Source organism: Alosa alosa, chromosome 11 (genome assembly GCF_017589495.1).
Source record: "Alosa alosa isolate M-15738 ecotype Scorff River chromosome 11, AALO_Geno_1.1, whole genome shotgun sequence".
NCBI classification, from domain to species: domain Eukaryota; kingdom Metazoa; phylum Chordata; class Actinopteri; order Clupeiformes; family Clupeidae; genus Alosa; species Alosa alosa.
Window position 1 is genome coordinate 21,149,931 of NC_063199.1, and position 15,242 is coordinate 21,165,172.

At 44.3% G+C, this 15,242-nt stretch overlaps 1 protein-coding gene across 1 annotated transcript; it reads right to left on the bottom strand.

Annotated features, from left to right (window-relative positions):
* Positions 1-251: 251 nt before the first annotated feature.
* LOC125303080 (very long-chain acyl-CoA synthetase-like) lies at positions 252-15,207 on the bottom strand. The gene is made up of 10 exons (XM_048256588.1): positions 14,659-15,207; positions 14,192-14,401; positions 12,215-12,373; positions 11,965-12,089; positions 9,800-9,994; positions 9,374-9,464; positions 8,505-8,703; positions 7,817-7,914; positions 7,365-7,495; positions 252-790 (listed from the first exon to the last, which is right to left on the bottom strand). The coding sequence occupies exons 1-10, from the start codon at positions 15,122-15,124 to the stop codon at positions 614-616; spliced, it is 1,851 nt and encodes a 616-aa protein (XP_048112545.1). The 5' UTR covers positions 15,125-15,207; the 3' UTR covers positions 252-613.
* Between the last annotated feature and the right edge of the window lie 35 nt (positions 15,208-15,242).

Genomic DNA, 15,242 nt, shown 5'->3' on the forward strand with positions numbered 1-15,242 from the left:
TCTTTGTAACACTTCCTCGACTCAAACAGGAATGCAGGAAGGATTGTGCCCAAACACTTTACAATTTAAAGATGCACTCCAGTCATTGATTAACCCCTAAAAAACATCTGCTACTGATAGCAAACTCTGACACGTTAGCTATTGTAAAGCTAAACATGATGATATGTCCTCAGAAAAACTATTGTTCCACAAATGATTTTTCTAACCTCTCGCTGTGTCAAGCACAAGCATACAAACAATAATCAAAACAATTAATCATTAAAAATACAGTTTTATTTCACAGACAGTAGGCTAATACACATTCTAGAAATAACATTCCCTCACACAAGTGTCAAGGCTGCAGTATTGGAGGAATTATTTGTAGTTCATATGCAGGAAATGCAATATTTTGGACATGAAAAAAACTGCATTGCACTACAAAGTACTGCACTTGACTTTACTGCACAAATATTTTGGACATGAAAATACTTTTGTTCTGCAGCAAAATTGCAGTATAACTGTCCCATAACTGCAGTGATTTTGTGTAAGGGTTGATGTGCATATGGATCATATATATCAGTGCAGAGAGCAGCTATTCCAGTGAGATTTTGAGTCCCGACTGACCATTGGCCAGTTAGAGTTTAACAGAGCCCTGCAGAATGGCGGCGTGCATGTCCGCTGTGAGGGGGCTATAGCGCTTCTCTCGCTCGTCCAGGAAGTGGATAGGGTCCCGCACGGCGTCTGGACTGAAACCTTCCTCCACCAGCTTCACCTTCATCTGCTTGAAGGTTCCGGTGACTTCCAGAGCGCTCTGTCAGACACACACACACACACACACACACACACACACACACAGTACAAGGGCTTTACAGGCTGACAGGCTGGAACACTTCAAAGAGAACAGATCCTGAGCCCAACTATCTACTTCACATATCAGTCTTCAGGCATCAGGGCCTGTACCGCCTGTGTGTAACACCTACTGCTGTACTGATGATTATTACTGTTGTACTAATCATATCGTTGTGGCTAGACGGAGAGGTTGCACAGGGCGTATCATTCGACAGTGCAGCCAGTGCGATGCACCGGGGCCCGGGACCCACGGCTCTTCGAGGGGCCCATCGCGGTTTGGGATTGGCCCCCCCTCCCCAATACAGACTCATCAAACAACTGTTAACATTAACGACGCATTCACAACTACAAATTATACTATAGCTCGCTAACTGATTGCTATTTATGTGCTTCACTATCTCTATCATTTTGATTTCACTAATGACATTTCGACGTTAGAATCAAAATTAATAACAACTAATAACATTATTGATTATTTTATCACCAACTTATAAGATGTTGTAACATGGCCTGCTGGGAAATCTGTTTGTCCAATCATTTAAAATTTTACCTCATTATCGTAGGCTAGGCTGCGCATGCTCGTAAATGTAAACTGGTAAGGGTCAACTACTAAACTTACTAAAGTTTTGGAAAGTCTCAATCATTGACCATAGCTCTGTGGCAGCAACATTTAGTGACGTTTGCACAGCATTGTTTTTGTACCTCACCTTACCAGTCACTGTAGCCACAGGCAGAGGTGGAAAGTAACAAAATACATTTACTCACGTTACTGTATTGAGTAGTTTTTCTGTGTATTTTGTATTTTTTAAGTAGTTTATAAAATCGGTATTTTAAATTTTACTTGATTACATTTTGAGTGAAGTATTGTACTTCGCTACATCAAAAATCCCATCCGTTACTTGAGTAAAAAAAAAAGTTAAGACTAACGAAAACAGAAAGGGAGAGAACAAAAATTCGCGCCCTAAACCACTAGCCTAGTGATAATGGGCAGCATGTAGCCTACAACAGGACATGAATCAAGCTGGCGCCATGCAGTCTTTCTGAAAGTGATGGAGATGGAGCTGGATCACGAGATGCATCAGATTACATGTGTAGCCTAACCTATGAACAGAGGTGGAAAAAGTATGAATACTTTGATGAAATATTACTCAAGTACAAGTTAAAATACCGATCTGAAAATGTACTCAAGTAAAAGTAAAAAGTAGTTCATTTAAAATGTACTTTAAGTAAAAGTTACTAAGTTACTTTTTTTTTTTTTGGGGGGGATCTAATGAGGAGATACAGCACTCCTAGTCCTCCATAGTAATGCATGGGGTTAGTTTGTAACGCCAATATGGCAGTTGTCTACACATATCACAACCCTTCCGTGGCAAAACGTCGACATGTGAATACATTGAGCCAATCATGTGGTGTGTTGTGAATACATTGAGCCAATCATGTGGTGTGCTGTGAAGACATCGTGCCAATCATCTGTTGTGATCTTGCCGCTGGAGCAAGATTGGTGTCGTGAAGCCTTACGCACACACATTTCTGCCGAAATAGATGCCCGATAAGTTCCCAAAAAGCGTTGCAATATGGCTGCCGAGTGGAGGTACTTGCCTAAAAGGACTTTGGTCATAGCTCGAGTTGCTGCAGCCAGCAGCTAAGGAAGCCATGTTAATGCTCCCAGTGTGTAGTGCTGTAGCTGCAGCAACTCAAGCTAGGTAAAACCAATTGTTTCAAAGAAGAAATGGAGATCTATGTGAAAAATCACCGGAGTTTAAGTGTAAGCAGTAGTTGATTTTCAAAGTTAGTTGCACTCATCCTTGGTCGCTTTGTAGTGAACAGTAATCCAGCACACAGGCAGCTGAGGCAGGCAGGCCAATGTTGAGTTGCAGAGAGTTTTTTTATATTTGGAAACGAGCAGAATGTTCAACAGGGCGTCGAACTGGGGGAGGGGGGGGGGGGTGAAGTATAGGGCCCCAGTGGAGGAGAGGGCCCTTGAAAAGTGGAATACAGGGCGCACAACATTTTCACCAGGCATTAGTAATAACTCCGGTAATCCACACATAAAAAATCCAAACAAGTCCATAAGTAGAGTCGTGTAATGAAGTGAAATAACACAGGGGAAAAGTATTGAACACGCTAAGAAAAAGCACTATAAAGGCAAAGAAAGGGAAGGAACGAGCTGGAATCTGTAACTAGTTAGAGAGTAGTTATCCTTTCTATCTGTGCAAATTAATATAAGCTTGGTTAGTAGCCTACATATTGATGGGCTATAAAAATGTTTTTCATTACCAAGGTGTCACACAAGGATACAAGGATAGGATACAAGGGTCCCAGAGTTAAATGAACATTGGTATCAAAGGGATCTAGCCTACTACTAGGACCTTGGGCGTCGGATGCATTGTGAAAGTGGGTGGGACATTTCAGAGGGGGGGTATGGGGGTCCTCCCCAGAATTTTTTTTTGGACTAGATGCAATTTCCTGAATTCATCTTCAATACATTTTAACAGGTTATTTAGATACTTCTATATAACAAAATAAAGCCAGCCTACGAAATTAATAAAAAGTAAATCATGCATAATTTAAAAATAACTCAATAGGCTACTTGGCCATGCATAAGGTTTCCATTACAGCACATGAGCGTTCAATGAACGCATGAAAGCCGGATGGTTTGTTTGAAATCCCGACACTCTTTCAACTACATGGAACGTAATAGTGATCATCAAATACCTCCCTAGATTTCAGTGCCCATCAGTCCCAACATTTAACAATATAATCAAACAGTCCAAAAGTAAATTAAATATCAAACTAAACCGTGAATCCAATGAAAATGACAATGAAGCACTAAACAGATGCTGAAAACAGCACTGGTATTTCTCTTACGGCAAAAGTGAGGGGTCCAAACTAACAATTTTAAAAAGTGGGTGGGTGTTTTGTAAGAATTTAAGAAATGTTTGTATACTTTAACTTTTAAATGCATCAATCAGGTGCACTTTCAAAATAAGTCAGACTTGCTTATTTTTATGGAAATATTTGTGCTGTAGCCTAAGCTATTTTGCACTTCAGAATTATAACCATGCACACACAGGTGGAATAGTTATGGTGATATTGCAATACGTTCACAACCACAAAAACATATGCTACATTTCACAGTTCAGAAATGTTCAAAAATTTATGTACAATTCAGCACTCCATGAAATTATGCAGAAGTGGTCACCTGTGTTATTCAGCTAGTTTATTTAAGATAATATATATTGGTCATTGTAATGGCCATAGCCTATAGCCTACATGCTATTCCTTTTTCAGGATGTACCCATATCTGCATGATGTGAATGTTTGCATATGGCTTATGTCAGGCTTTATATCAATATTTGTGTCTCGTTATTTGATTTTCTTCATATTTTTGCATGTCACTAGGAAGCATGCCAATATAAATATAGTCATTTATCTGTAATGGGATTGGCTGGAACCTGACAAAATAAGAACCATAGTGGGATAATCTATGGCTGAGCAATTTACAAAAATGTATGTAGGCCTACTGACAAATAGTTTACATTAGAATACATAATATATAATATATAATTTCGCCCCAATGAGGCTATGTAGAAATTTGTTGCAATTTCAAAACCGGATTACTCAGGAACCACTTATTGCACAGAGGCATGCTTTATATCATTGTATTCGGTACAGTTTGCTGTTTATTGTGATATTGGGTTTGCCACGTGTTGTGTGAAGGGTTAGTGAAATATTAAACCGAGAGTAATGGGTGTGCACTGTGTGCAAAATGCAAATATGATTAGCCTAAATTGCACGTCGGTTCAATGTTAATTTTCTCGCGAACCATTTATCACAGCAACTTGGCGCTAATATCATTGGGAAGCTTAGATTCCGCACGTTCACCTGACGTGTGATATCATATGTATAGGTTTAGTTTAGTTGAACCTCATCTGCCAGGTATTTGACCTAGGCTACCAGGTTGACACTTCAGCGTGAAAAATAGCCTACTCAATGATACTCAAAGCATAGGCCTACCTGAAGCCGGGCAAATGCGGGGGGAATGCGCCTGGGACAGCTTCTGAAGTAGCATCGCAAATGAGAGAAAATTTAGAAAATTTCATAGACAGGGGGTGCTCTTGAACCCTCTCACCGTCTCTGAAAGCAGAGGCTCAACAGGTAGATCTAAACTCATTTTTCAGGCATCTGACCGACCGGGTTGACACTTCAGCGTGAGAAATCGGGGGTGTGGCGTGTGAGTGTGTGAAACTAATCAAATGCGTGTGTCTCACGGCCAATGCGTGAGAGTTGGCACCTATGTTGCAAGCAGAGTACTGTATGTATGATGTATGTGAGTGATGACAGTGAAGAAGAAACATTTCATGATGGATATAAGCAAAAAGCTCTCCCAAGACCTTTGCAACCTTATTGTTGCAAAACATATCAATGAAACTGGTTACAGATGCATTTCAAAACTTCGGAATCTTCCAGTAAGTAGCATGGGAGCCATTATCTGCAAGTGGAAGGAACATCACTGCATCATCAACCGGCCATGCACAGGATCTCCTCGCAATATTTCTGACCAGGGAGTCAGAAGGATAATCAATTCCAAGGACCACTCAGAGAAAGCTCCAGAAAGAATTGAAGGCAGCCAATTCAATTAAATTCAATTAAACAGTTCTGGAAGTAACTAAAGATCAGGAATCTGGAATCTGTTTAGAACAATGGGCCAAAATCATACCTGATACTGCGACTAATACGTTTTGTCATACAGGAAATGTCTTGAAGCTGTCATTACAATTTTCAATTCAGTTATTTTTAAATTATGCATGATTTACTTTTTATTAATTTCGTAGGCTGGCTTTATTTTGTTATATAGAAGTATCTAAATAACCTGTTAAAATGTATTGAAGATGAATTCAGGAAATTGCATCTAGTCCAAAACATTTTTTCTGGGGAGGACCCCCATACCCCCCCTCTGAAATGTCCCACCCACTTTCACAATGCATCCGACGCCCATGGTCCTAGTAGTAGGCTAGATCCCTTTGATACCAATGTTCTTTTAACTCTGGGACCCTTGTATCCTATCCTTGTATCCTTGTGTGACACCTTGGTAATGAAAACATTTTTTATAGCCCATCAATATGTAGGCTACTAACCAAGCTTATATTAATTTGCACAGATAGAAAGGATAACTACTCTCTAACTAGTTACAGATTCCAGCTCGTTCCTTCCCTTTCTTTGCCTTTATAGTGCTTTTTCTTAGCGTGTTCAATACTTTTCCCCTGTGTTATTTCACTTCATTACACGACTCTACTTATGGACTTGTTTGGATTTTTTATGTGTGGATTACCTGAGTTATTACTAATGCCTGGTGAAAATGTTGTGCGCCCTGTATTCCACTTCTCAAGGGCCCTCTCCTCCATTGGGGCCCTATACTTCACCACACCACATACAACGTTTTGCCACGGAAGGGTTGTGATATGTGTAGACATATTGTGCCATATTGGCGTTACAAACTAACCCCATGCGCTATGGAGGACTAGGAGTGCTGTATCTCCTCATTAGATCTCCTCATTTAGTCTCTGGTAAAACTGGTTATTCTGGTACCCCCCAAAAAAAAAAAAGTAACTTTTTTTAACTAAGTAACTTTTACTTAAAGTACATTTTAAATGAACTACTTTTTACTTTTACTTGAGTACATTTTCAGATCGGTATTTTAACTTGTACTTGAGTAATATTTCATCAAAGTATTGGTACTTTTACTTGAGTACAATATTTTCGTACTTTTTCCACCTCTGGCCACAGGAGAGTGGTCATTTTCAAAGCTGAAATTGATAGAGACCTATCTGAGTACCATGGGTCAGGAGCGACTGAGTGGATTGTCCATACTCTCCTTTGAAAATAACAGAGCGAGAAATCTGGATTTCACCACAATAGTGAACGAGTTTGCTGAGCAGAAGGCACGCAAAGTTCACTTCTGACGGCATAGTGCAAGTTTTGTTTTTTGCTTATTACGGCAACTGATCGGCTTATCAAGTTGTGGTTAAATGGCCGCTGTGCCATCATGTATGTGTCTGTTTGCGCTTTGATGAGGCCATTGTTGTGCTGCAAGGGAACGTGGTGTGTTCAGTTGAATGGATTTGTTTGCGTTCTGTTTTTTCGATCGCAGGCTGTGTACAGGTTACGCAAATAGTCACTGTCCATGGTGATGATGATCATGTCGTGTGTGCGCTCTTCTTTCCCTCCGTGCTCGGTCGGTGTGTGTGTGTTGAGATATGTAGGAATGCTAGTTGTCACTGTGCATGGTTAGCGCCAGACTTGCACCGGGGCCTTGCGCAACTACGCTGTCTTTCTTATTGCAATGAGGCCTTCTATAAAGTGGGTCTCTAGACCTTCCACTAAGTCAATTACCGGCCATTTGTGCCCTGTGGTACTGTCATTAAGTTCAGTCTGAACTGAAGAATTGGACACGAGAGCTAACAAAATGGTGTGTGTGTGTGTGTGTGTGTGTGTGTGTGTGTGTGTGTGTGTGTGTGTGTGTGTGTGTGTGCTACCTGGATTCTGATGAAGCGTGGTCGGGCGTAGGCTGGCAGGTAGGCGCACACGTGGCTGAAGACTCTGCTGCCATCAAACGCCTCTCCATTCTGTAGAGTGACCGCAGCCATCCCGACCCTGCCCTCATGACCTGCCGAGACGAGAACATTTACCAACATCACCATGGAGATGAAATGAGAAAACATTTACCACACCTCTACAGCATCACCATGGAGATGAGATGAGAGAACATTTACCACACCTCTACAGCATCACCATGGAGATGAGATGAGAGAACATTTACCACACCTCTACAACATCACCATGGAGATGAGATGTGAAGATGAGGAGGGATGAGATTAAATTAGATGAGCTGAGATGAGATTAGAGGAGGGATGAGATGAGATCATAGGAGGAGATGAAATTAGAGGAGATGAGGGGATGTGGATAGTGGGGGGAAGAGGAGTCTCACCTGGCACTTTGACGCCATACACATTGGCCTCTGTGATGGATGACATCATAGTGAGGATGTCTGAGATTTCATTAGTCGCCACATTCTCTCCCTTCCACCTGGGACATCAACATCAGAGTTAACACTGCACTAACTAACACACACACACACACACACACACACACACACACACACACCAGAGTTAACACTGCACTAACTGCGGACGGCGGACAGGGACCCAAAACAAAGTGGCAAACGCAAAGGTGGAGGCTCACACTCTTTGTCAACATGAAATGGTGCATCCCAGGACATGTGACGGTGAAGGACATATCACTTTGTCTGCTGTCCATCTGACTGTTACACACACACACACACACACACGCCAGGGTTAACACTGCATTAACTAAAACACTAAATCACTCACATCCAAAATAACTTATTCAATAACACTAACACACACACACTCACCCAGTAACACTCTCTCACACATAGACAGTCACCCAGTAACAGTCATCCACCAACAAACACTCTCACTCACTTGCACAAAGCACCGCCCTCCACCACACACAAACCCACTTATCCAAGAACACTCATGCACATCCACCAACATACACCCACACACACACACACACTCATCCACATCCAACCACTATTGACACACACACACACACACTCACACACTCATCCACAGACTAGACTGAGGGCTGACCTGAATGTGTCTCCAACGCGATCCTGGAAGTAGAGGAAGTTGTCGTGGTCGACCATGAGTAGATCTCCACTGTTGAAGTACACGTCTCCTTTCTCCAGCACGTCGTGCAGCTTCTTCCGCTCCGTCTGCTTCAGGTCCCTGGCGTAGCCCGAGAACGGTGCCTTCTGAGTGATGCGCGCCACCATCAGTCCTGTCTCACCTGCACACACACACACAGTGATTGAGCCATGAGTAGATCTCCACTGTTGAAATTACCGTCTCCTTTCTCCAGCCGTGGGTGCAGCTAGCTTCGCTCCGTCTGCTTCAGGTCCCTGGCGTAGCCGAGGCGGTGCCTTCTGAGTGATGCGCGCCACCATCAGTCCTGTCTCACCTGCACACACACACACACGCACACACACACACACACACGCACGTGTGAGGGACACCCCGACACCCCCCGGCTCTCTCTGGCCAGTTTGACCAGTGGGTGTTCAGGTGTGTAAGACAGGTGAGGGCCCTGTTGTGTGTGAGGGCACTGTTGTGTGTTCAGGTGTGTAAGACAGGTGAGGGCCCTGTTGTGTGTTCAGGTGTGCAAGACAGGTGAGGGCCCTGCTGTGTGTTCAGGTGTGTAAGACAGGTGAGGGCCCTGTTGTGTGTTCAGGTGTGCAAGACAGGTGAGGGCCCTGTTGTGTGTTCAGGTGTGCAAGACAGGTGAGGGCCCTGTTGTGTGTTCAGGTGTGTAAGACAGGTGGGGGGGCCCAGGTTCGGGTGGGCCCTGTTGTGTGTTCAGGTCTGTTGTGTGTTCAGGTGTGTAAGACAGGTGAGGGCCCTGTTGTGTGTTCAGGTGTGCAAGACAGGTGAGGGCACTGGGGCATATGGTGCGACGGTACCTCGGGGCGCCTCTATGCACAAGCCCTCTGCGTTCCTGACCGGCTCCTCCTTCTCCAGGTCGTACTGGATCACGGCGAACGGAAACAGCCTCTGAGGAAAACAGATTTATCATACGAACACACTTTCCATACAGCTGGTCAACTTCTCACAGAAGTGGACTACTGGACCATAACATGCCATACTGCATTCAGGCTCTCTTGTACTGGCTATATTAGCCTCTACAAACGTGCATGTGTGTGTGTTTCATTGTATGTCCATCCTAACAAGTGTTGTGAGTGTTTTTCTTGTGTGTGTATGAGTGTGTCAAGCTACTGGATGGCTATATTTCCCTCAGGATCATCTATCTAGTATCTATCTATCTTTCTATCGCACTGACCAGTGTGATTGCTCATCCTTAGGTTGCCAGGGTGATGCGTGTACTGTACCTTGTGGAGTGGGTTGACGCGGCCCACTGCCCCGATCTTGCCGGCGTAGTTGATGAAGCTCATGTTGCCCTCGGTGGCTGCGTACAGCTCTCGGATCTCCACGTGGCCGAAGCGCTGCAGGAAGTCCCGCCACACATCCGCACGTAGGCCGTTCCCAAAGGCGATCCGCACGTTGTGCACCGGGTCAATGGGCGACTGCAGGAAGGCACACAACACAGGAGCTGAGCATGATGTAGCTTGAATGTTATTCCTCATTTTTGTAAGTCACTTTGGATAAAAGTGTCTTCTGAATTAATAAATGTTAAAGTTAATGTTAATGTAAATGTAATGTAATGTAATGGCAAGACGGAAAAAAGAGAAAAGACGATAAACATGGCTTAAAATGTCTAGAATCTGCACACAGCATCATAACATAGTGGTTCTGCACACAGCTGCACACAGCATCATAACATAGTGGTTCTGCACACAGCTGCACACAGCATCATAACATAGTGGTTCTGCAGTATTGAAGTGTCACTTTATATTCTGTCTTAGGTCAGTTGAAGAGGTAAGTCAGGTGGTGATAATATGCACACATTTGCAGACCTGCCAACCCAGAACAGATATTATATTACAACTTTTTCAGCTCATCTTGGTGTAGATGTGTGTGGCCAAATATCAGCGCAACATATAAATATATTTTGGATAGTTCACTCATTTATTAATGTCAAATATGTAAATTTAAGCTAAGCGTGTAACTGAAAATAATAACTTTTTTTGTTATAATTTACCACCTTTCACATAGATTCCAATGAATGATGCATTTAACTGGTAACAATAGTCTTGTATCATACCATTCCGTTTAGGATCACAAAGGTAGCTAGGCAACATCAGAATCTCAGGGCTGAGCTACACCAGGCGCGTAACTGAAGCGTTCCGTTCGTGTTGTGTCTGCTGCAACAATTAGCTTCCATTATAATCAATGGAAGTAGCTACACCAGACGTGACAGTGGGGCGTACGTTCGAAAAAAATAGACCATTCATCTAAAATGGATTTTACACGTCGCGAACGGAACGCTTCAGTTACGCGCCTGGTGTAGCTCATACCTCATAGACACACAGCACAGGGTAAACTGGAACTTTTGTTCACTCTTTCTTGACTTTGTGTAGAAGTTGGCTGGTTTCAGATTTGTTGATAAATTGATTTTCGGACTTTGATTTCTGGTGATCTGATTTGAATGTGGTTCTGCTGGTTCTTAGCCTGCTGCCTAGCAGCGCGGCAGGATGAGCACAGTTCAGATAGAGCCATTAAGAAGCGTGTGAAAAAATACAGACTGGAGGAACTAAAGAGAGAGCTGGAGGCTTTGGGGGTTAACGTTGAACATGGACATGGATGAAAATAAAAATAAAAACAAAAAGGAACTCCAAAAGCTCCTAATAAAGGAGCTGAAGCAGGTCGAGGATGGCAGAACTGGCCTGGACAAGAGTGCTAGGGAGAGGGCAGGACTAACTCTGCCCATGGAGATCCCAGGAGACTTCCTAAATGTTCTTCATGACCTTGATACATTCTTGGACAAAGAGTTGGAAGACTCTGAGAGAAATGAACAGAGGGATGACGATGTAAAAGCTGTGAGTAGAAGACATCTGCTCTTATTGAGTGTAAGAAGTAGCCTTGAGCTCGGAGCAATAAGTGGGCTCCCTAAAAAGTATGCTCACAAAACATCAAAATAGTTCAGCATTGAATTTGAATAAATTGTTCCCCCGTTATGTTTAGCTTCAGAAGGACTGAAAGACAAAGGAGAAAAGGAGAGAGTCTTGAGGCCAGAGGTTGGAGACAGGAAGGAGGAGGCCAAGCCGGAATCCAATTTCTGGAGTGCCAGAGAGAACCACAAAGGCTCCGTCCCCTGGAGGAGGTTTTGGGGGGCCAGACACAGCAGCAAAAGGCTGACTGTGTGAACAATTGACAAGGACTTAACCATCAAAAACCGTCAATAAAGCAGATACAATTTGTAGTGATCTTAATGTTTCTTCACGATTCATTTCTCAAATATAATTCTGCAACCTAATGACTCATAACAAGCTGTTCCAGCATTTGGCTTTGAGTTGGAGAAATGCCACCAGGCTTAATGCCCTCTGGACAGCCCTCAGCTGTGGACCCCGGGTCAGGCGGTGGTGGGGTCGCCTACCTTCGGAGTGTTGCAGAGGTAGCGCATGGTCTCGCCGATGTACTGCATGACCGTCACGTTGTACTTCCTGCAGTCATCCCAGAACTGCGACGCAGAGAACTTGTTCCGCAGCACGAGGCTTGCACCTGTGAATGAGAGAATAGACACGACAACCTGTTTAAACAGAGTACAGTTTGAGTGTGTGTGTGTCCTCTGCGTGTGTGTGTGTCCTCTGGGTGTGTGAGTGTGTCTCCCGCGGGCGCTGACTCACCTCGTTCGATGGCGCCGGTGAATCCAAGGGCAAAACCGGCCGTGTGGTAGAGAGGCAGGTTCACGTAGACAACGTCGTCAGAGCACACGCCCACAATAGACTGCAGGGAGGACATCGTCCACAGCCTCTGATGACTGATCACCGCAGCCTTGGGCAGGCCTGCAGGGCAGCACACCAGCGGGCACCGGTTAGAATGGCATCACATACGGGTACCACTTAGAATGGCATGATGTGTGAAGTTACCTGTAGTGAGGCGTGTGTGTGGTCGCCTGTAGTGAGGTGTGTGTGTGTGAGATGTGTGTGGTCACCTGTACTGCCTGAGGTGTGTGTAGTTACCTGTAGTGTGAGTGAGGTGTGTGTGTGGTGGTCACTTGTAACAAGGCCATAACATCCCCCCACAAAACCCCATAAAAATACATATATAAACATAATATTCTCCTATGACATCCTAGCCTGGAAAATCCAGACCCTGGTAATCTAGAAAGATTAAGGGTCTGGCCACGAACTCGAAGAGCGGCACCAAGCATGCATTTGAAAATCTCACTGCACGCAATTGGATAACACTAGACCAATGTTTACTCTGAATGATTCAGGACTTGACGACTTGGATAACACTTCGACCAATGTTGCTCTATGTCGTCATCAGTTTAGCTTCAGCGTCCTAGACAGCCTATATCAGATCGCCGAGTTCCCGGGATGCAAGGGGTAAAAGTAACGTGCATCATTGCTGGAAACTCTGGATTTCCAGGGTAATGACATCCCATAATGCAAAGGGTTTGAGACCATTCCTCCTTACAAAATTTCTCCAGATTGTCCAGATTCCTAGATCCGTGAGATGTGTGTGGTCACCTGTACTGCCTGAGGTGTGTGTAGTTACCTGTAGTGTGAGTGAGGTGTGTGTGTGGTGGTCACTTGTAACAAGGCCATAACATCCCCCCCCCACAAAACCCCGCAAATACATATATAAACATAATATTCTCCTATGACATCCTAGCCTGGAAAATCCAGACCCTGGTAATCTAGAAAGATTAAGGGTCTGGCCACTTAACTCAAGCGGCACCAAGCATGCATTTGAAAATCTCACTGCACGCAATTGGATAACACTAGACCAATGTTTACTCTGAATGATTCCGGACTTCGACGCACTTGGATAACACTACGACCAATGTTGCTCTGTCGTCATCAGTTTAGCTCGCGTCTAGACAGCCTATATCAGATACGCCGAGTTCCCCGGGATGCAAGGGGTAAAAGTAACGTGCATCATTGCTGGAAACTCTGGATTTCCAGGGTAATGACATCCCATAATGCAAAGGGTTTGAGACCATTCCTCCTTACAAAATTTCTCCAGATTGTCCAGATTCCTAGATCCTCACGTGTGCTTTCTCCTCTTTGACTCACACCACTGTTTTAGATTAAGGGACTGAGATGGCAATGGTAGAAGCTTGATTTTGTGTTCAGTAAGCCATTTTTGTTTTGGACATGTTTTGGTTTATTGACCTGATGAATGATCCAAGTGGTGATCATGTGATCATGATCAAGTGATCATGACCCACTTTTAGTATCTTGGCAGATATTGACAGATTTTCATAAAAGAAAATCAGATTGTTCTTGGAGTTCATAATACCATGCACCTTGAAAAAGGATCCCAGGGCCTTCAGAATAAAAACAGCCCCACAATATCACAAGAACTCCACCATAATTGTCATTAGATTGTCACAGTGCCTGAGGTGTGTGGTGTCAACTGTAGTGAGGTATGTGTGTTCACCTGTACTGCCTGAGGTGTGTGATGTCACCTGTAGTGAGGTGTGTGTGTTCACCTGTAGTGAGGTAAGGTGTGTGTTTACCTGTAGTGAGGTGTGTGTGTGTGAGGTGTGTGTGGTCACCTGTAGTGAGGTGTGTGTGAGGTGTGTGTGTTCACCTGTAGTGAGGTGTGTGTGTTCACCTGTAGTGAGGTGTGTGTGAGGTGTGTGTGGTCACCTGTAGTGCCGGAGGTGTAGATGTACACGGCGGGGCTGGAAAAGGTCACGTTGGCCCTGAGGTCAGAGGGCAGGGGGGTATCTGACGCCAGGCTGATCTTGTCTGAGAGGGTTTCCATGCCAACAGTTTCACACACCTCCGTGAAGAGAAAGACGGTGACCCCTTGTTCTGTCAGCACAGGAAGCACCTCCTCCACCGCATCTCTGAGCTCTGAGGAGGTGGAGGGAATTGAGTAACCAGTAGCACTCCTGACTTACAGCACACAAGGAGTGAACGAGACTATAAACAGCCTGGCATGACCATGACCGGTAATACAGGTTCTGAACTAGTAACTTCAGCATTCCTCTTCTTTCAGAAAGGTCCTTTTTCACCATTAACTGATTTTACTGACACCATCACATGTTTTTAAAACTGCTTTTTAAACGAAGGGAATGACTATTCTTGACCTCCGCGGAGCGGAGCTGTACCTGCAGCTGCGAGCAGCACTTTGGCGCCGCAGCAGGAGAAACAGTGGAGGAGAGATCTGGACCTCAGGTTGTAGTTGAGGAGCGCTGCAGAACACCCGAGCTTGGTCAGGCCCAACCAAGTCCACAGGAAAACGGGCTCGTTGCCCAGGAGAAGCGCGACGGTGTCGCCCTGCCTGACGCCAGCGTGCTCCCGGAGCGCCCTAGCGATCCGATTGCTCTGCCGGTCTGTCTCCTGATAGGAGAAATTTTCATCTTTGAAAGAAATAAAAGTCTTTTGAGGGTGACAACTTACCGTTTCCAAAAAACGATCCAATAATGTAAAGTACGGGTTTGACTGTGCGTATTTAGCTAACCGATACCCAACTAGAGTCGTCTGAACGCCGTATTGTAAGTCTTTTAGAAAATATGGAAATCGATATCGAAGAACTATCAGCAACACAGCAAGAAAGATCAGCCATGTCAGCATTGTAACGGAGTTCCGGTATGTTGCAGAGACCAAGTTATCCTTAAGTGGTTATGAGCAGGGAGACAGTCGATCCGTCAGACCGCTGCCGTTGCACAAACTAGTTGATCAACATTGTGAA